The sequence below is a fragment of the Haliaeetus albicilla genome, chromosome 17, assembly GCF_947461875.1.
Source record: "Haliaeetus albicilla chromosome 17, bHalAlb1.1, whole genome shotgun sequence".
Lineage (NCBI taxonomy): Eukaryota > Metazoa > Chordata > Aves > Accipitriformes > Accipitridae > Haliaeetus > Haliaeetus albicilla.
This window is the reverse complement of record NC_091499.1, coordinates 8,118,301-8,139,668: the sequence shown is the minus strand read 5'-3', so window position 1 is coordinate 8,139,668 and position 21,368 is coordinate 8,118,301. Positions and strand designations below refer to the sequence as shown.

General features: G+C 40.8%; 1 protein-coding gene and 1 long non-coding RNA gene across 5 annotated transcripts in view; one reads left to right on the top strand and one right to left on the bottom strand.

The window, feature by feature from the left end:
- Positions 1-3,201: 3,201 nt before the first annotated feature.
- On the bottom strand, positions 3,202-6,027 carry LOC138689541 (uncharacterized). Of its 3 annotated transcripts, none has more exons than XR_011328391.1 (3): positions 5,955-6,027; positions 5,138-5,609; positions 3,202-4,454 (listed from the first exon to the last, which is right to left on the bottom strand). It is a non-coding gene; the product is annotated as an uncharacterized lncRNA (long non-coding RNA). The 3 variants fall into 3 exon arrangements; XR_011328392.1 differs by lacking the exons at positions 5,138-5,609; positions 5,955-6,027 and adding an exon at positions 4,754-5,026 and having other exon boundaries at positions 3,202-4,026; positions 4,337-4,454; XR_011328390.1 differs by lacking the exons at positions 5,138-5,609; positions 5,955-6,027 and adding an exon at positions 4,754-5,056.
- The window catches only part of PHIP (pleckstrin homology domain interacting protein), a 117,763-nt gene continuing 102,003 nt past the window's right edge, over positions 5,609-21,368 (top strand). For both annotated transcript variants that reach the window (XM_069804712.1, XM_069804711.1), the window contains exons 1-6: positions 5,609-5,821; positions 5,975-6,033; positions 6,204-6,233; positions 6,403-6,462; positions 16,917-17,067; positions 17,174-17,272. In XM_069804712.1, the coding sequence (XP_069660813.1) occupies positions 5,776-5,821; positions 5,975-6,033; positions 6,204-6,233; positions 6,403-6,462; positions 16,917-17,067; positions 17,174-17,272 (445 nt within the window). In that variant the 5' untranslated portion in view covers positions 5,609-5,775. The remainder of the gene's footprint in view (positions 5,822-5,974; positions 6,034-6,203; positions 6,234-6,402; positions 6,463-16,916; positions 17,068-17,173; positions 17,273-21,368) is intronic.

The following is a 21,368-nucleotide window of genomic DNA, read 5'->3' as shown; positions in this document are numbered from 1 at the left end:
TAAACATTCCTTCTTTCTGCTCCTATTTTCATTATGGAATAGCTCTCCTCTAAAATACACCCCATATATTAATTTTTTGAAAGCTCCACTTAAAAAAATCCACATAATCCTTAGAATTCTCAGAAAACTTTGGAGACATCAAATGGATGTGAAACTGAGCATGGCAAATAGCCAAGATTCTCTGTGAAGAAAAGCCCAATAGCAAACAATTAAGTACAGCAGTTTAATCATTTTCTCAAAATTCTCTGGATAATTAGGGAATGTATTCAGCATAGAAAGTTGTACTGTCAAACCGATCCAGTAAATTTAATTGAAGGTCTTTTACAAAATACAGGAGCACAAATTAAATTGCTTTAAAACAAAAAAAAACCCAAACAAAACCCCACCATAAAACAGTAGAATTCCTTCATTCAGTAGGAATTACGTAGGCCTAATTCTTAGTTTCTCTTTGTAAGGGAAGTTTTTTTGTACTCAGAGATATAATAGTGAAACCAAAAGAATGTCATGGCTAGTGCAATTCATATTTATTTGGGTAACAACAAACTAAAGAGGTTCTTAGGGTCATTGGATGAATTTCAGCCAGACTTATTTACTGCTCAAAATATAAATGGCATATAGATCTACTTTCAGAAGCTTGACAGTAAATTTGCGGTTTATTATTTATTCTTACACAAAAATGAATGATGTCTTCGTAAGTGACTTGATTTTGCTTTACCCTTCTAGCTGCACATGAGAAGCACACCTAGAAACGTGCTTGTCAGAGGTTAATCTATTTGTGTGCTTTTACAAAATGTTAATTTGTCAATTCCGATGGTGGTTTGGGTAATACAGATATCTAATTCTACGCTACTTTTTACCAACAGGGAGAAGCAAATGAAAGGTGAAATGGTGTGTGTTTTGGCTGGAGCGGGAAGACAGCCATGTTCTATGGTAATGTGTGCACTGAAAAATGAAATAAAGGCAAAGAATAGAAGCATATAGTTCATTATTTAGCATCTGATACGGGCAGAACACACAGCGCCTAAGCACTCTATAAGGAAGCAGGGTGCAGGAAGAATATATTCTTGGCACGGGGCATGAACAAGTGAGTATTTAAAAGAATTTTGATGTGAAGCTACTTAAATTGTAGGTTATTGTTTAAAACTGCAGAAGGAATTTACTCATAGTAGTACTGTATTTTGGCGCATTTGGTTCTTTCTTCAGGTATTTAATATACACGGTAATAATGAAAAAGTTGGCTGGCCTCCTAAGTACCATCACTCACTTCTTGCCCTTGTAAGACTAATGGTCGGTTTCAAGAGTAAGAATCAACAGTCACAAAAAGGCAAGCAACTGGTGGTGGTAATTCTCATTTGAGGTGAAAAAAAACCCCCACAAAAAACCCAAACCAAAACCCCAAACCAGCCAACCAACAAAACCTGAGGAAAGCTTAGTCCATGCTTTATGTTTCTCTCAACCGACCCCCCCCCCCCCAATTTCATGCTTCAAATATTTAGCTACATTGTTCAGCTTAACAATTTACAAACCCTAAATACTTTCCTTTGTCTATAAAGAAAAGATAAAGAGAAAATTTCACAAGAAACAGAAAGGATCTTCATGTCAAGAACTGCTACCACCAAGTTTCAAGTAACACGCTTTCTGGCTGCAAGCTATTAAACCGTACTGACAACTGACAGAAACAATTATGAGGGAAAAAGTATCAGTAAAAAGTCCCCCCGAACTATCAAGATACAGAAAAATCAAGAAGACACCAAAGATACCACAATCTTAGCTGTCAAAAGTAACCAGTAGTTCAAGAAAATTCTAACATATCTGTATTTGGATACTTAACTAGTGCTTATAGCACTTTTGGGGGCGGGGGGGGGGGGGGGGGAGAGGGAGAAGAAAAAAAAACCATAAGGCCAAGGTAGGGGGAAAAAAAAAAAAGGCCAAGGTAGGGGGAAAAAAAAAGGCCAAGGTAGGGGAAAAAAACCCCCTACAACCAAACAAACCAAAACCCAAACAACCCTTGGGATCAGTCCATAACTGACTGCAACTTTTACGTATCAATTTTATTAACAGCAAAATCTAGGAAAATTTATTCTTGCTTTTTTGTAAAATTGTTTTAGTGAACATGTGTGAATATTCGCATTTGAAAGTCACAAAATAAAATAACAGGACACGACATTTGCAAAAAGAGTATGTAAAACTATCAGATGTTAAAACAGTCTAATTACTAGTTTAAAATAATCTGAGATTTTAACTAACAATTGTTACAGCTGAAAAAGGAAAATAATTCCATTACTACTTTTTTTTTTTTTTTTTTTTAAGGCAGACCTTTCAGAGTAGAAATATCTCCTAAAAAACTATTAAATCTCACTGACAAAGCAGAACTGATCTATTTTTACTTAAGGATAATGTAACGTGACAAGATCACACGAAAGAAAAGGAATTATTTGAAGGCAAAACAATCAAGACAGTAAAAATTCAGAGATGAGGACATTTTTCTGCACTTGTGTACATAACAAAAACATCCTCAATTTAACTGCAACAGGGAAAAAAATTTTTTTAAAATATCTCTGAAAAATTAATGGAGTATTTGTTACTGCTGCAGGAACTCTTAAGACTCATTCTAACATGCATCACCAAACAATAATAATTCTGCATCTTCTTTTGTGGCCTGTGTGACTTCCATGTTAAGCCACAAATAAAGAAAAAACCCCCATCAGATTTCATCTGTAAGAAGAAGTGGAATGTGTGTTTGTAAAAGCTGTTTATTAAATATTATTTGTAGTACTGTGGTGCTCAGGCCCAAGTCAGGGACCGGGATTCCATTTTGCTTGGTGCTCTATGAAAATTAAAAAACAAAACAAACCAAAACCACAATCCTTATTTTACTGTCAAAACACCAAGAACATTTTGATTCTGTGGGCTGTATTTTAAACTGCATCAGGAAAAGTTAAAGAGCTGCCAAAAGAACAGGGAAGTTCAATATATTCAGGATAGTTTTCCTCTACTTTCAGACTCTCTAACTGCTAAAATTTCTCTATTCCTTGGTTTATAGTTTTAGTGATGTTGTATGTAAGTATACTTTCTTTTATGTAAACACCAACAGAAATTAAAACGTTAATCACATTATTCACGTAGCCCTTTGTTGCGAGAACCACCTATGAGAGATATGACAATACATATTTTACATCGCTAAGAAAAGACTCAAGTCACTTTATTTTTTAAATCTTTATTAGATGGTAAATACGATTTCATTGCCATTTCAATTATTTGAAGTGTGGATTTAAAATAAAGCTGAAACACAGAGTGGTTATTGTTATAAAAACTAGGAAAAGGGAGACACCCGTACATTCTGAAATATATAAAGTGAGCATAGCTACAGATCAAATGATCAAATCTAGTATGCACGATTTTACTTTAAAAAAAATAAATAAAATCCGTACTACAAAATACATTTACCCTCACGATTACAGACCACATGCTGGATTATGATTTTAATGATTTTTACCACATTTGATAATTGTATGTCAAAATACACAGCAACTAGGCATCTAATTTTTATCACTTTTTGTAACATGACTTTATGGAAATATGTGACATTTTAGCCTCCGTTCTCTAACCTTTCATGGTTACATTTGTGCAATAAAGCAGAAGGGTGGCTGCAGAAAGCTTTCTCACCGTGCCAAGCACAAAGCTCAAGCAGTAGGCTCGTACACCGAGCTCGGGGGCCTTGGAAACATATGTATAAAAAAAGCTCAACTCGGCCTCTCCTCAGTTGCCCAGAAATACAGTTTCAATTGAATTTTATTAAAAGTTATATAGTTGAGACCTTCAGGGTCTTTACACACAAAATATTCTTTGTCTAGTTTCTACGTGATTTCAAACATACTTTTGGCTTTGCTTCACAAGTTACGTTAGTTAATAATCGGGGCAAAATAAATATTAAAAAATGACAGCTTCCCCTGTTTACATCGATCCCTGCTAAATCCATTCTTATTGTCCACAAACACGTTCGTTCTTGCAAGGCCCCAGCTCGACCTGAAAAAGCACAGAGGCACTGCAAACCATAAAGACAAGTAATTACGCTCCTTTAAACCCCCTTCCTCATCGGATACCGATTTTTTTTTTAAAGGTAATTATCAGCGGACATTTGCTTTGCTTTTATTTTCTTTTCCTTTTTGACTGCGAGCAGCAAATAAACAGTTACAGCACAAATCGGAACGTTTATTCGGTACCGTCGCGCTACCGAACATTAAATAAATAAACGATTTGATCGCTAATCAGGCTCCGTACAACGCTGCAGCCTTTCAGGAACCTTCGGCACGTTATTGATCCGCTAGTGAATTACCTCCAGTTCAGCCATAGGTTGCAGGCATCACCATCCCTCGCTTGTCCTCGCGTTGACAACCCTCCTCCTCCTCCTGCCATCGCTCCTAGAAGCCAGAAGATTCGTCAGTCCCGCACGTCTGGTTTGGTTGGCGGCAAGAACAATGAATCAAATCGTTAATAGCTGTTTGGGTCTGGGGTTGGTTGGTTTTAAAGGAAACTTCTCAAGCCGAGCTCCCTGCCAGCCCTGCACCCTCCGCCCCCGTGGCGACGGCCCCAAGCAGAGCTGCCCGGGCAAGCCCCGCCGAACGACGGCGGAAAAGCCCGTTTCTGGTGATTCCGTCGGGGTCGTTTCCCGCCCCAAACCCGAGGCACGGCCCCGGGCGCGACGTCGCGAGGAGAAGAGGACCACCACCGCCTGACAGACACCGGCACTTACGCGCAGACGCCACCGCCTCAGCGCCCCGGGGCCCCTGACGGGCTCTGAGGGAACCCGGCGCCGCCGAAACCCCGCGCGCGGGAGGGGCCTGGCGGCGGGGGAGCCGCGGAAAGGGGAAGGAGAAAGGGGGGGGAAGGAGGAGGAGAGAGGGCGGGCCGGCCTTCCTCAGCCCGCCTCCCCAGCGGGGCCGCGCTCCCCGGGGGCATTTTGGCTTCGCTCGCTTCCCATTTCTGCGACACTAAAACTCGGTAACTTCCAGCCTCCCCGCCGCCGCCGCGAATAGCGGCTGCCCACTCCCCCCTCCCTGCTCCCGCTTCAACCCGCCCCGCCGCAGCCCCTCCTCCCCGTGCGTCGTATCCCTCCGCGCTCCGAGCCGCCCCGCACCTCGCAGAGAAAGCGCCTTTCAGCCGCCAGCCCGCCGCCGCCTTCCCGCCCACCCCGCCTCTGCCGCTCCGACATCTTCTGCCTCAGCCCGCCCGCTAATAAAAACACGTAGCGCTCGCCCTCGAACCCCCTTCTTCCCCTCAGCCGGGGGGCCGCCGTAGCGGCGGCGGGGCGGGAGAAAGGGGGGGGGGGCTAGGAGAAACCAGCTTCCCCCCCCTCCCCTTTTCCCCGCCTGGCCGCCGGGGACTGAGGGGCGCGGGGGGAGGGGCGGCGCGAGGGGCCGGGAGGGCTGAGGAGGGGGGCGCGGAGGAGGAGGGGACTCTTTCTCCGGGCGGAGGGATCGCGCTCGCTCGCGCTGGCTGGCTGGCGGCGGCGGCGGCGGCAGCGGCGGCGGCGGCGTTGGCGGCGGGTTGCTGTGAGTTGTTGTTTCCTCCTCCTGCCCGTGGGTTGAATGGTGGAGCCGAGACTCTTCCTGGTGAACGAACAGTGACAGCTACCGGGCGGGCGGACGCGTTTCGCTGGGCCCCGACGCTGCCGCGGGAGCGCGGCCCGAGCCCCCCCCTACCCCCCACCCCCCTCCTCCTCCTCCTCCTCCCCTCTCTCCTTCCTCCCCTCCCCTCCCCGGTTTTCGCCTCGCCATGTCCGGGGACGGCGGCAGCAGGCACACGGCGGAGCTGCGAGCGGGTGAGTGCCGGGGAAAGCCGCCGTGCGGGGCGGCGGGAAGCGAGCGGGGGGCCAGAGAGGGGCGGCGGGGAGGGGGGGGGGAAGGAAGAAAGAAAGAAAAGCCCCGCGGGGAAGGGGGAGCTGCAGCCCTCACCGCCTCTCCTCTCCCCTCAGAGCTCTACTTCCTCATCGCTCGCTTTCTGGAGGACGGACCCTGCCAGCAAGCGGCTCAGGTAGGGGAGGGAGAGAGGGAGGGAGGGATGGATGGATGGCGCCGCCGGGCCTGGCGGGGAGGGGGGCGGGCGGAGCGCTCGCAGCCTCGTCCTATTTCTTATTTTAAAAAAAAAAAAAAAAGCCGGCCCCCGTTTCTTATCCCCCCCCCCCCCTTTTGTTGTTGCTGCAGGTCCTGATCCGAGAAGTGGCGGAGAAAGAGGTAAGCGGCGCCGCGCACCCGGCGCTCGCCCCGCCTGCGGCCTCCCTCCCCCTTCCCTCGCTCTCTCCCGCTTCCCCCGCCCCATCCCGGGCACTGCTGGGGGGCTCCCCGGGGGGAGGGAGGGCGGCCCCTCACGGGGGTGTCTGTCCTCTCTTCCCTCCACCGCTAGCTGCTGCCCAAGCGGACGGACTGGACCGGCAAGGAGCATCCCCGGAGCTACGAGAACCTGGTGAGAGGAGCGGCCGGCCGCGGTGCGGCGGGCAAAGTTGATTTTTTTTTTTAAGTTCCCCCCTTCACTCTCCCTGAGCAGCCCAGCAAAAAAATTGAATTTCCCGCAAAAAGAAAAAAAAAGATACAACTTAAAAAAAAACCACACCACAAAAAAACTTTGGAGATTTTTTTTTTTTTTAAAGAAAAATACCACCCTCGGCGCTCTCGGCCGTGAGGGGAAACGCCGGGTGGGGAGGGGGGGAACGGGCCCCGCCGGTCCCTCCGGCGCGGCGCGGGGTAAATAACAACAAGCGCCCTGAAGGGAGAGCGCCGGCCTCGCCGGGGCTGCAAATAGAGGGACGTCACGGACGTGGTGCGGGCAGGGCGGGAGCAGCGCGGGGCGGGGCCAGCGCGGGCGGGCCGCAGGCAGCAGCAGGCAGCTGCCGGAACCGGCCGGGCCGCCAGCAGGGGGGGCGCTCTCCGCCGCGCCGCCCGCGCGCGCGCGCGCACACACACACACACACACACACACAGACACACACACACACAATGGCTCCGCGCTGCCGCTGCGCACCGGAGGCTCCCTCCGCCGGAAAGAGGCCGCGGGTGGCCGGCTGGGAGGTGGGGTCCCAGGTGGCCGTGCTGTGACCGGGGAGGGATATTGGGTTTGATTTTTTTTTCTTTCTTTCTTTCTTTTCTCGCTTTTCCGTCAAGTTGGGTTGGGATCCGCATCGGGGAGCTGGTTGCTTTTGAGGTGTCCGTCCCAGTTCGGTGTGTGGCTTTGCATTTTTTTTTTTTAGACACGACTGGGGTCTGGTGGGTAGGAATAACTGGACTTGGCAAGTTCCCGTCACAAATTTGACTTATGTGGGTTTTCGTTTTGTGCCCCCCCTTGTTTGTTTTTTTTTAATCTCCCAGCTTGTCATCTCAGGTGTAGATCAGTCAGTGATTAAAAAAAAAAAAGCATTAGTTGCAGTGGTGTAGCTCTTGCTGGCAGAGAGGGGCCTGGATATTTTTTTACAAATGTGTTGTGAACTACAGTAGTTGAGAAAACAGCAATTAAGATGTCTGAATTCTGTCTGTTAGCAACTTGTTGCTAGTATTGTTTTCATTACAGGTGCACTGTTGTATAATTTAGTCTCTGAATTTCTTTCAGAGGAAGACTGAGCCCTGCTTGTAATGTTCATCAAAGCGAGATTTCCCTTCAGGCTTTTTGCCTGGTTTTAGTAGTTCTGAACTCCAGTACTTCTGAGACTTAGACATGTGGAGAAGTTGTGAGCTCACGCAAAAGGAGGTGGAACGGTTCCCATCTGTAATGTGTCCAATAAAGACCGTTGGCATATACGTTATTTTAGTTACATTACGAATGTTACAGTATGCGTCGTAGCTATTTACTGTAGTTGGAACGGGTTCGCTTGCTGCATTGGTTTTCTCTGGAGCAAGAGGTGGATTGGCCCAGGCATTTTGGTGCATGTGGTGTGGCAGAATTGGTAGCAACTGTCTTGTTGAAAACATATTCATACATACCAGTACTTTTAAATTTTCCTGAAATCAAAGATCATCAAGAAATTCGGTTGGGAATTCCAAAGTGCCGATACTTTTGCATGACATGTTATGCTATTTTTATTTATTTATTTATTTGTAAGACTGGAAGGCCTTATCCATTTCAAACAACGGTCAGAAGCTGCTCGGTAAAACTTACCGTGAATCTTTCTCTTCTAGCCTATAAAATAGAAAGAATTGGAGGCGCAGTCTTAGTGTGGAATGGATTTGGGTTTCTTCTATGTAGTCGGCATATGAAAGGATGTGAAGAAAGAGGAAGTGAGGAAAAAGACATTTTAAAGGTTGAAGCAAGAAGACTTGATGAGAACTAAGTTCGTTCAGACCCTGCTTTCCAGGAAACATCTTTTGTTTGTTGGAAAGCATGTAAAGACTAATTTAGTCAGAATAGGTATGTAATGATGTAAGATGTACTTCCTCAAAATTTGGACTTGATCCTGGATACATATATTTGGAGATGTGATGCTGACTAGGTCCTTTCTCTTCTCCTAGTCTTCTGTTATTAACAAAGTTTTCTTAGACTTCCTGATAAATGTTAGTGTGCCCTTTTCCACCTTGTCCCTACCTAGATGTTGGGGGGGGGGAAGAAATGTCCTTGATGTTTCTTGTTCTTGATGCTTCTCTCCATCCTCTCTGTCTGCTCTTGCTTCAGTTGTCAAAGGTGTGTGAAGTTTTGTATTACTTGACATGTGTGGCCTGTGAAGGCTGGCACGAAGTGTATTTGCAGTGTGACAGTTACATTTCATACAAAAGAAGTGTCTTTTACAATGTCTTGTTTCATTAAACAAAAGCTTGTTTATCTCAAACCAAAGAATCTTCAGCTTGTAAGATAGAGGCTGATGATGAGCTAGCCTTCTGTTTCTTCATTTTTTTTCATTTAAAAAAATTTTCCAGCTCTAAGATGCTGACTCTTCTGTCTGAGGATGGCATGTTTTGTCATGTTTTGGTACCACTTCTCAGACTTGAATGCCTTGAGCTTTTGCTAAACTTCATAGAAGGGGCTGAAGGGAGAAAAGCTAAGAAATAAAAATACCAGTAAATGTAGTGTTAGATGTCTGACTTTTACTCTAGGAGGGAATAAAGGCCCCGTGTAACAGGGGATGGAATTTAATCCCAGGTTTCTGTTTTGTTGTTCGCAAAATCGTGCCTTTTATTATACATTTATTCAGGTGGTTATCTTCTCAAGAGATGATGTTGTTCCTGGTTTTGTCCACATTTTGAAAACATTTATTTAGGAATTCTTATTAGAGTTAGCTTTCTGTTATTAGACTGAAATTTACAGCCTTAGATATTTTATTTCTGTAACTTAATTTGTGTAAATAATGTTAAATCCAATGCAATTTTCATTGTGTAAATTGCTTTCATTTTTCTGTTGGGTCAGTGAAAATAAATGTTTCATTTTCGTATAACCTAACACCATGCTGTGCATGCTTTTAATGCTGCGGGAAAATACATGAGTTCAGAAATGCCATTATGTTTTATATTCTTAAGTGATTTTTCTTGAATTCAAATATTTCTATATTACATTTTTCTGTAGTCGCCATTTGTGGTATAAACCGCTTGAATCTTGCTTTGAGAGTATGGTCTCTTACTTGAGAGTGCCCATCTCTTTTTTACGTCATCAGTATTAAGATTTCTATTCGTGCTATAACCAAAGACTTTCTGAGAATTGAGTCCCTGGTAGGCCACTTGTGACCTAGGTGTACCGTGGATGGTGGGACTCTTCAGTAACAGATCTCAGGATGTTTTGTATTGTCTTGCGTTAGTTGTGAAAACTTACTAATGGTAAGCCAGCAATTTTTTCTCATTTCTTTTTGAAAGACTGAGGATTGCTCATGATGGGGGACAGAAATTGAGGAGTTTTAAGAGTTAACAGCTCATTTTAGCAGAGCAAGGCAGCCTTGTGAATTGTTTATAGATTGTGGTTAAAGATGTTGTTTAAGTGTTGTATAGTTAGGCTTTAAAACATGTTTGGTAGGGCCTTGACACCTGAACAATCTATAGTGCATCATTTGACTCCAGGGTAATTGTTTTTTCATGTTGCAGTTTCACTAAGGGTGTAGCTGCTCTAATTGTATGCTGTGCATTTTTGCTGCATCCTTTGTGTAAGCATGAGTGCTCATCCAGATGTGTGGTTAGCTGGATAAGGGAGCTGAACTGTCTGAAAAATGAACAGTACAAAAAATCCTTTTCAGACGGTTCAGCTCTCCTTTCATGTGCAGCAACATGGGTCCTACCACCACCATGAGGGAGATGATAGGAGTGTGCGTGAAGGGCTTGGGGAATGCGTTGGGGCTGCTCCTTTGGGGAGCAAAGTGGACTTCAGCTGGATGAAGCTGACTGTTAAAATTCACTGCAACAATGCAGAGCTACCATACAGGGTGGTTGAGTGTTGTTTTTTTTTGTTTGTTTGTTTGATTGTTTTTGGTTTGTGTTTTTTTGGTTTTGTTGTTTGTTTTTTTTTAAAGGTCTTCTAGGGCACAAGCATCGTAGTGTATATGATCAGAACCATTGTGTTAACTTTCTCTTTCTTATGCAAAATATTCATGTAACTGTCATTTTCTCTGTTGAATTAGAATTTTATTCGTGGTGGTGGTTGAGGAGGAAGAAGGCAGGGAATTCACATCAAGCAGGAAGGTGGCGCAATGGGTTTAGTAGGCAGTATGCCTTCTTGTTCTCAGGAACTGTTTATTACTATTTTGCTAACACTTGTCCCTTCCTCTTCCCCTGCCCACAATAACTAAATATGATTTAAAGTGGAAATGACAAAATGCTATTTTTGGGCCATTCCACTGTTCGTTCTTTCAGGTTATGCAAAGGTACATGAAGTTACAAAGAGTATCTGTGGGACTGGGACGCTAAGTACATTGACACTGTATTTCGTTGTTTGTATAATACCTAACATAATAAAGTCTTTTAGGCAGCATTGTGGTTACTGTTTAATAATTCTGTTTCTCAATAAGTAACCAGATAATAAGTGGTTTGTTTCTTCAGGAAATCTTGTGCTGTAAAGGTATTCAAAGAAATAGGGAGCAAAAATAAAACTTGCATGGAATCAGAGAGCTGTGTCATCATCTAGATTTTGTTATTAACAGTATTTTGGGGAAGGTCTGTGCAGTGTTTTGGAAGGTGGGCTGAAAGACTTGGCATTGGGGGTAAGAAAACCTGTGAAATGATTGTGGTTCTTAGCAGTGTTTTTGGTCTCATTACCAGTGCTTCTGTTGGACGTACATCAACGTAAATGATTTCCTTTTAGTTCTAAAAGACAAGCATTTCTGTTCTACAGATTATTCCCATAGCTGGGAATTCAGGTGATGTTAGAGCCTCTATTTTCAAACTATTGTATTTTGATGAGGAGGAACTCCAGTTCATTGTGTGAAGTACCACACGTTTATTTGTTCCACAGGTAATCAAGAGGATTGGCTAAGTCAACTGTTTTGTGCTGGTTCTTTCAAACTGAGACTAAGAAACACTGATGAGAGATGGGCTAAAGAGGAATGTCAAGTTTCTAAGGTGTACCTTCTACTAAAAAAACCCCAAACAACAAAACAACAAACCAAACCCCAAAAACCAAAACCAACAAAACCCCCACAAAACATTATGAATGAGTTTAAGATGGGCAATAGCTACAGTGATAGGTATAGTTGAACATCTTAGGCCATAAGGCTGAAAATGGTACTACTGTTCATACCTTCTCACATGGTAAGTAGCAAGCTTGTAGCAGTCTGTTTATACTAAGGTTTGAGGTTTTTATCTGCTCTGGCCTCACACCTGTTAAAAGCATTAAACAGTTGAAAAACTAGTATGTTCTTGGGATTGCTGGTTTCATATAGGTCTATTTCATTAGAGGAAAAAGTAATCTCACATTAATATAATAGGCGTTCCTGTAGGAAATAGTGGCTCAGTATCCATATGCTTTTAGCTCAAGCATAACGAGAAAGTACATGAGAAATAAACATGCTTTGGGGAAAATGGTTAATTCTCCAATTCTTTCCTCCCTGTCGTTTGTGGCTGCTCCCCCAGCCCCCCCCCCCCAAAAAAAAAAAAAGCTTCAGAGAAAAGTAATTGCACTTCATTGCAGTTCCTAATTTTAAAGTGATAAGGCAGTGGCTGGTGGTACAGGGTACTCAATTAGATTGATGGTCTGATATAGTACAACAATTACTGTAGTTCAATTTGGAGCTTGTTTTGGGTAATATGTTACATAGCAGAATAGTTAAAGCTGGGGTAGCTGCTGGAAATAGTAAGATTGAGCTCTCACATCTTGATATATAGGTTAGATGACTGACTTAGATTTTGTTGTTAAATGGCCTTGTGTGGAAGTGTGTTTTTCTGAAAGATATTTACAGTCAAACTTGTAGTTAAGCATGTTAACTGTTAGCATGGGGGAAAAAAAAACCCCAACAACAGTACTTTGGAGAACATCTTGGTATGCACAATGCTTAGAGCAGGATCCAGAATAGGGTCATATTTTACTTGATGTCCAAAACACTGGCAGCGAATAACTGCATTATGTATTACAAATTTAACTAAAGAGTCTAGGTCAAATCATGATTCTGTAGATGCATTCATTGTGATTCTGATGCTGAATTATTCTGCAGAGTCATGCAGAATGAAAATATAAGCACTTGGGTCTATTTCAAAGGTAATAAAGATTTGAATGTTAGTCCAAATAGCAGTGTAGGTGCATTTTTTGTATTCCCATGCTGTTTGTTCGGAATAAATAAAGTTGGGGTAGTAGGTAAAGGGTGAGGTTGAGAGTAATGCTGCTTCTTATTTTCTAGAAAATATTATTTGTGCTTAAGAGCTGAAAATTTTGTACTTGCTAACAGAGTTCTGCTTTTTATTACAGTAATGTTTAAGAAATGTTATTAACTTGTCTCATGTGAAAAGTCTATTCGAACAAAAAGAGAGTTCATTATTATACTTGTAAAAGCGTATCTTCTGTGCATTTCTATTGGAGGAAAAGAGCAGAATTAGATGTTGCAGAAAGCCTAACAGGAGGAAACCAGCTAGAATTTCAGCTAGGTGGGACTGGCAGAGAAAAAGATCTGTGCTGTTTTTAGACTGTCTGACATCACAGTTTTGGCATAAAATTTTAAAATTCCTGTTTGTAGAGTCCAGTTTTCACTTTTCATTTAGAGCTATATGAATTTTAAATACTTGTACATCTGTTATTTTTTTTCCTTTTGCTTTTACTTTCTCCTCTCAGAATCAGATTGATATCAAGACAAATTTCCATCATTCTATTGAGTTGTTATGAGCTTTTCTGTCTCTGACAAAGCTTGTAAACTCATTTAAAAAAAAAAATTTTTTCTTTTTTTGTCACTTATATCTGACTTAAAAGTACTCTTGACAGGAGTTTTTTTGTAATTATTATTTGTTTTAGGAGCAGGACAGAGGGTGGTAGCTATATTTTACGTTGGTTCTAGCTTCTTTTACAGTTTGTCAGTGCAAGAATTGTCTCCTGGTAGGCTGCAGCACCTAAGAACAATCCAAATAATTTTAGCTTTCAAGCCACTCTTTGTTGTTTAATGTATCGAATAAACTTCCTTACTTTGTCCTTTCTTGACTTGTTGCTACCACATTGTGGTTCTCGTCTGCAATTTTTTATTTATTTTTTTTTTTTCCCTTTTGAAAAAGGGAGGAATCAGGACTAAGGTGATTTTCTGTTGGGCACTTCTTTCATTTGTGACTTTTGCTGTTATGCTATTAGTCACACATACAAATTGGCACTGGAACGGGCTTCCTAGAGAGGTGTCCATGCTCTAAGCCTGGGTGTTTAAGAGGCATTTGGACAATGCCCTTAACACCAGGCTTTAGCTTTTGGTCAGCCCTCAGGTGGTCAGGCAGTTGGACTAGATGATTGTTGTGGGTCCCTTTCAACTGCAACTATTCTATTAGTATTGTTAAAAGAAAATTATTTTTTTCTGATGGAGAAGTACTTTACCTGGAGAAAACTTAAGTTCCACCATTTACGTCTTTATAGCAGGACCATAAGGGAAAGAAGTAAGTCCAAGTAAAACCTATAATGAAATAAGAGGGTTTTTCCCTAGCAGGTTTTGCAGCGAAATGAAGCCTTTTTCATTTTTAAAAGTTTCTTGTGTGTGCCTTAGTCTTATATAGGAAATTGGGAGTCAAATATTGACTGTATGGTTCATGAAATAGTTTTATAAACTTTCTGGAACTGACAAGTGTTTAGATTGCCAGTGTCACTTTTTTTAAGTGTACGGCTCAGTCTAGTATTGTTGAATCAGTTTGTTAATGAGCTGGTTGCAAATGCTGCTTAGTAGCAAACAGTGGTTATTCAGACAGACGCTGTGCAGAAGCATCACCAAACTACTGCGTAACTTGGCATAAATAGCTGCTTTCACGCAAATGGACTTAAATGAGGAGAGACTATAGTGTGGGTGTAAGGTATATATTAAGATGAGATCTTTAATAGCTATGAGCAAGAATAATACAAATAGATCCCCCTTTTTCAAAATATTTGCTTTAAAAACTGCAGGAGGAATTGAGCCTACCTAGTTTATGCTAAAATAAAAAAGTGAACACATGGCTTATGACAAATCATGAGAAGTATGACTCAAGATGTCAGCTATCTGTAGTTTTGGAACGTGTCAAAGCCGATTTGCTTCATTTACTTTAGATTTTGTGCATTTGTGAGGATGTGTAAAACTGAAGGGTCTGGAGCAGGATAAAATGACAACTGTATTGCATATGTAGTTCTAATATTTGTGGTTAAACCAAAAAAATCAGTAATTATTAATCTTTGAGAGACAAGTTCGGATTCTGCAGACATGAAGTCTGGTTTCAGATAGAATTATACGAAGGGCAGTATTTGTTAAGTTTTTGTGCTCCTTTTGATAGGAGCGGAGGAGACAAAAGCTAAGGAAATGGGTCAGGGCTGTTGATGGCAGAAACTACATAGCTTTGTCACTTCTTACGGCTATTCTGGTATTTTAGGGCTCTCAAGCGTGTATTTTGACTGTGATTCCTCCTTTAAGTAGAAAAAAGCAAGTTTTATTTGCATGTTACTGGTAAGAAAAAATTAATCGGAATAGCAAGTTCTGAATTCAGTGGATGATTTTTTGCCACTCTTCTAACAGGGTGCCTGTCTGATGACGTTGAATTTAGTAATTTTAAATGAACTGAGTGGCACAATCAACTGTAACTTTATTAAAAAAAAATTACTAATATTTAAAAAAAAATCCTTTTTCTGTTTTTCACTTGTGTGAATTTTGTAAGTCATTTAACTTTTAGGCAGTCAAATTCAAACAGCTTGCAAGGCCTTCTACAAAAGTAATGTAATTCACAGAAGGAAGGCCCCGCTTTCCTGGAAACAGCTAAACATTCGTCTGCCAATGGGAAGTAGTGAGTGAATTCCTTATTTTGCTTTTCTTGCCATGCAGCTTTTTACTTTACTGATTAAACTGTCTTTGTCTAAACTCATGAGTTTTTGCTCTTTCACCTTTCTGATTTTCTCCCCCACCCCACTGGGCGGGAGCGGGTGAGTGGCTGTGTGGGGCTGAGCTGCTGGCCAGGGTAAACCACGGCAGGAGCGAAAGAGAAAAACATTTACTCCTTCACTGGGAGGTTGTGGTGGTGTTGATGGGAATTACTGGTGTAAGCAAGGCTTTTCCAGAGCCTCGGTTTCAGATAGTAGTACTCTTTATGTGAACAAACTGCTAGAATATATGAAGCTATTACAGTGTGTCAGCAAGATAGGAGCACATTTGATGAAGAACGAGGTATATTCCTGTTAATTGGGTGTAATACAGAAGCACCGTTCTGCCTAAAATGTCAGTCACAGCCTTCTCTAGTTGCAGAATAACAAAACATCACAAGCTTTTACTGCAGTACGTTTTTTCCTCTGCAAAGTAAAACTGTGAAGACATGTCTCAGGCTGTGCGAAGGATAAAACTACTGCATGCCAAATCCTGTACAAGAACTGAAGAAAATTGAGTTTCTGTCCTCGCTCTTAATTTTATTATTTTAAATTCTCTTTGTTATAGTCTAAGCTGACAATAGCTTATGCATTTAAAAAAAAAGCTATTTCTTAATGGAAAGCTTTATGTTAATAGGATATTACTGTTGTCACATTTTGAAGCTTTTTTCCTTGTTATATAAGATGGTCTTCTGATCTAGAATTATAGTAGTTCAAAAGAATGAGCTGGTTTTGTCTGGGCAGTCATTAATACTGGTTCAACATTGTTATAATCAAGGGGTGAGAAGATTGTTGCTGATAACAGGAGCTTGTTTTAGTACTGTGCAGTTGAAAACCGAGCAGTTACAAAAACTAGGCATGTTTGTAGCCTAATAGAGGACCATGTAGACCAATTTTAAAGTTGAATTACTTAAGCCCACATTTTTCTTTAAAAGCTTTAGATATTAAAAAAAAAATCCAATGAGCTTCAACAAGGTCTTGAAACTTAGGTGAGTTGAGGCAGAATGTTTTTGCGTTGTCTGCTACACAGCTATGTTATGTATTTGGTACATGTGAATCTTCCAAAAATTCTGTGAATGTTGTTCTCCTTACAAACTTTGTCTCACCTTTATCTTACAGTAACTTAAATTGATCACACTACTATTTAAATATAATACTGAATATATACATTTTGTGCTGTGATTATAAAGGAGCTTGTTAGACTATGGCCAACTGTGCCTTAAAGTCAGAAAGTAGTAAATACCAACAGTTCTTTGTATGAAGTGGCATGTGCTGAATAAAAGAATTAATTAGGACCAGCTGGAACAAATTATTGTACTTAAAGGTCATTATTTGTTTTTATCCTTAATATACTATAGTTTTCTTACGAATTTGTGTATTAATATGGGGGAAAAAAATTAAACCAGTAATTCTTCAAAAATACTATGTTCCTTATCAAATTTTTTGTTTGCTCTTTCATATAATAGGTGAAATATTACAGACACTTGGCACCTGATCACTTGCTTCAAATATGCCATCGGCTTGGACCGCTTCTAGAGCAAGAAATTCCCCAAAGTGTCCCTGGAGTGCAGACGTTATTAGGAGCTGGCAGACAGTCTTTGCTTCGTACAAACAAAAGTATGAAAATTTTATGAGAATTTTGAGAGTTCTTGCTATGTTATGCCTTTTCTGTGTTTTCGCATGAAAAAACGCCTACATTTTTTGTGTAATTTTTTAAAAACAGGTTGCAAACATGTCGTATGGAAGGGATCTGCTCTTGCTGCACTACATTGTGGGAGGCCTCCAGAGTCCCCTGTAAATTATGGCAGTCCACCTAGTATAGGTAAGTCAATTTTATTCTGGCATTGCCTTTGTAATACCTAACTTCCAGGGTCATTGATTATTGTGATGATGAGAGCTAAGTAGTAGCTCTGTTTATATTTTTCTTTGTCATATACCTTACCTTTAGTATTATTTTTATTAAGATGTTGTGTTGTCATATTTACCGGGGGGGGGGAGGGTATTGTAAATTCATCTACTAGTTCTGCTCTGAAGCTAATTTTGTCTTTGAAGTATGAAATGGAATAAAATATATTTCAACAGTGAATACATACAAATAAAACTCTTTTTCTTAAAGATGTAATAAAGCTGTCAGTAGATAAATAATTAGTACTATATAACAACTTAAAACCAGGACAGTATAGCCTGCACCCATTGTTGGGGAGAATAAGTCATGTAGACTGGTAATGGTTTTCTTTGGAAAGATTTGAGTGTCTTGTAGAAGTTATTCTCTCTGGTCCATTCAGTAATGTTGTAGCTGTGCTTCAGTTTGCTATGCTATATCATGAATTATACATGCGCTGTCTGTACCATTGAAAAACTGGGAAGCTGGAGGTTGGAGGTATTCTTTTTCTTTTTTTCTTTTTTAGTTATTATCTTTAAGCTCTCATATGGTCACTAAAACGTTCATTAGCTTTCAACCTTTTAACAAGAAGATACATGTTTTTTTAGTTGCTAGAAGAATCAAGATGTGTGATATTTTGGATATCTTTAAGGAGCATCCTTTTTGTTTTGTAATGGATAGGAAAATGGGCAAAATCACTTGTGTCTTTTCATCTTTCTCTGCTGATGTCCAGGGAAGGGGGAGTGATCAAGACCAAATTACCAGTGTGGATTATACAAAACCAGTAGTGGTTTATACCAAAATGGTAGTTTCAGATGGATGTGCAGTGTTGGATTACAGTGGGCAGAGAATATTCAGTTGATTGGCTCCTGATCAGGTGCAGCTGCTGCAAAGACACAGGTTTTGGTCTTGGCAAGAAAGAGGAGACTAAAGGTATATTGGGGAACTAATGAGTAACAGTGTACAAATATATAGGCAGGTGCTTTTTGCAACAGGCATTTTTAATGTGGTAGCTTGCCATTACAGTTTTTCAATCTCTAAACTCCTTTTGGAGGCCATTGGCAGCCTGTAAGTTTTCCATTAATTGGGAGATAAATATATATTTTATGTACTTTCATATGTATGTGTGTGTATATATATATGATAGAGCTTAATTTGGGCTATTTATATTATTTCTAATGTTGAAGAAACTCAAAATCAAATCTCAAAATGCATACCATTACACTTTACCCAGAGAATTACAGTTCTCTTGTAACAGCTGAAGCAGAAGCATGCTACAGCTAAGAAGCTCTTAAGTTGAGCACAGCCGATTTTGACTTGTTCAGATGGCAAAGTATTTGGTGTCCTAGTAGCTCTTTCATTTTAAAGCACGAGTTGCATGCTTTCCATGATATTTCTGTAGTTGCTTGGAATATAGGAAGAGAATGTGGTTTTGCCTGGGTGTTCAGAGCCAAGTTTTCAGAACCTCCTCAGCTAGTATGCGTATTGGTCATAGGTGGTTCGCTTGAACTGTCATGTAGCACCTGCATCCATTCAGTGTGGTTTTGTTTACAGCTTCGGTTTTGGTATTCATGTAGAGAGTTGTTTCTGTGTTGTGCTCTGGATGTGGGGGAGAAAATGCTTGTTGCTGAATAGAATAATGCCCCTCTTGATTGGCTGTGCATTGGCTTGAAGATTTTAAACTTGGAAAATCTTGGCCTAGATTAGCAGCTATTTCTGCAAGGTGACTGGAGGACAGAGCTTCCTGATAGCTGAGATTTCTTTTAGTGGTTGCCTTACCTTTTCCTTTACTCGGGAATACATTTTAAAACATGTTGGAGAAATCAGAATGGAAGAGGACTGTTTTGCGTTGTACTGTAGCTTGGTCCATGGTATATAGTATTTAAAGGAAAAAAGACCAGTGTATGAAATCCATGGCAGCTGGAATCAAAGAAAGTTGTAGAGTTGCCATGGCAGTGGAATTAAATGTTAAGAAAAATAACTTTCAGACTCTTTTTTTAGGGAAGAACGAGTAAGGCTTTCTAAATAAATGTTATTTTTATTGAACCTTTTGCAGAACACTGAATATTTGCAAAATTACAGTTATTTCAACATACCACGTTTTTCATGACCAATAATTTCCTTTTCCAAACATTGAGATAAGTGGTGGTAAGTGAAAGTGAAGTGTATTTGGATTTTTTGGATGTCTGGTTCAGAGCTGTGTGTTAAAGCATTTGTTTTTGATTTATCCTATTCTCGTCTGATCCTCTCAATGAAATCATGAACTGGAATGACACTTCTTTTATAAATTGAACTAGAAAATTTTGTTCTGTTTCCCTAAACTTCTCCATTTTCCCCTGGGAAGGCTGTATTTTATGTATTTGCCCAACAAAAAAGAAGTTGGAACCTATTATTCTTCAGGCTGTATGTATTTCAGGTGGAGGACCCACTAATGGTTGAGGAACAGAAAAGATACTGAAGTCTTTCTGTCTTGTGTAGGAAAACTTAATTTACATTTCAGTGAACATAGAAAAATATTCATTCTTTTCCTAGCCTGATGAACCAATGCAATTATGATGCTGATGGGATATTCTTTAGAATTAAATTTTTGTGTGTGTTGTTCCAGCTGCCTTGTAGGTAGCTGGTTTCTATGCAAATATGTACAAATATATAGTTCTCCAGAAAACTACAGAATATCTTTAGAACGTAATAAAGAGAAACAAAACTTGAATATGGAATAATCTTTGTCCAGTTGCTATCACTTTTGCAACATATCTTATAAAAAGTTGCTGAAGTGCTTAATTAAGAACAAAAGAGCTATGTCATATGATAATTTGTTTTGTTAAAGGTCCCGTCTTCTTCGATGCAGAAACAGAAAAAGAACTCTTTCAGTAATTTCCAGGAACTGCTGAAAAAGCGCAGAACCAAGGCATAAAGCTTTGAGAGCTTTGAGCTCAAAGGTCTTGGGGAAGCTGGCCATTCAGGTGTGAAGACCTGAATGAGACTGGCTGTTTGCACCAGACAATGAAGAATGTTTTTCCTGACTGGTGAATAATCTGCCTTTCAGAAATAGTATTTCATGGTCTTACTGAATACTCCACTTCAAGAAAAGTTCTGAGGCATTTTGCACTTTTCTCACAGTTTCTTTATTAAATGATGCTGCTGGTTTGGCTGTAAAGAGAATGTGAGGTTCGGAAAGTGGTGTAGATGTCTGTTGTTAGAAATATAGTAAATACTTTAGGCCCAAAAGCTAACCTAAGAGTACTTTGTGTAACTATATTATTCTGTCAGTTATAGTAAAAAAAAAAAAGACCACCTTGTGTTAAAGGATATGTGTAAAAGGTACCTGTCATACAAGGAGAAGCCAAGTGAACTGGGATTGTTTAGCCTTGAGAAGAAAAAGCAGGGGGGTGTTACCAATGGGTATAAATACCTAAATAGGAGGGTGTGATGAAGATGGAGCCAAACTCTTCTCGCTGGTGCCTCCTGGCAGGACAGAGGCGATGGACACAAATGGAAATAGAGGAACTTCAGTTTAAACATAAGAAAACACCTTTTGACAGTGATGAAAACTCTGGCACAGGTTGCCCAGAGAGGTTGCAAAGTCTCCATTCTTGGAGGTGTTCAGAACCTGACTGGACACAGCCCCGAGCAACCTGCTCTAGCTGACCTTGCTTGAGCAGGGGAATTGGACTAGGTGATCTCTAGAGGTTCCTTTCTACCTCAACCGTTCTGTGGTATCAGACCATTTCAGTCTCTAAGGCTGGTCATGTTGTATGAAGATGAGCCCAGTTACCTAAAAACTAGAAGCCAGTTCATTTTGTTTGGAACCGATTGGTAAACAACTGATAGCAACTTAAAAGATAAAATTCGTGGCAAAGTTTTTTTTACATGTTTAAAACATCAACAAAATACATGGCTTTCTCAGGCATTGGTTTCTACTGATCAGTTAGCTTCATTATTAAATATGAAGGCTCCTGATTTTGAAACTAAAATGTCATTTGCAAGCAAGTGGTAGATTGTCAGCCTGTGTTGCACAACAACTATTTAGTAACAT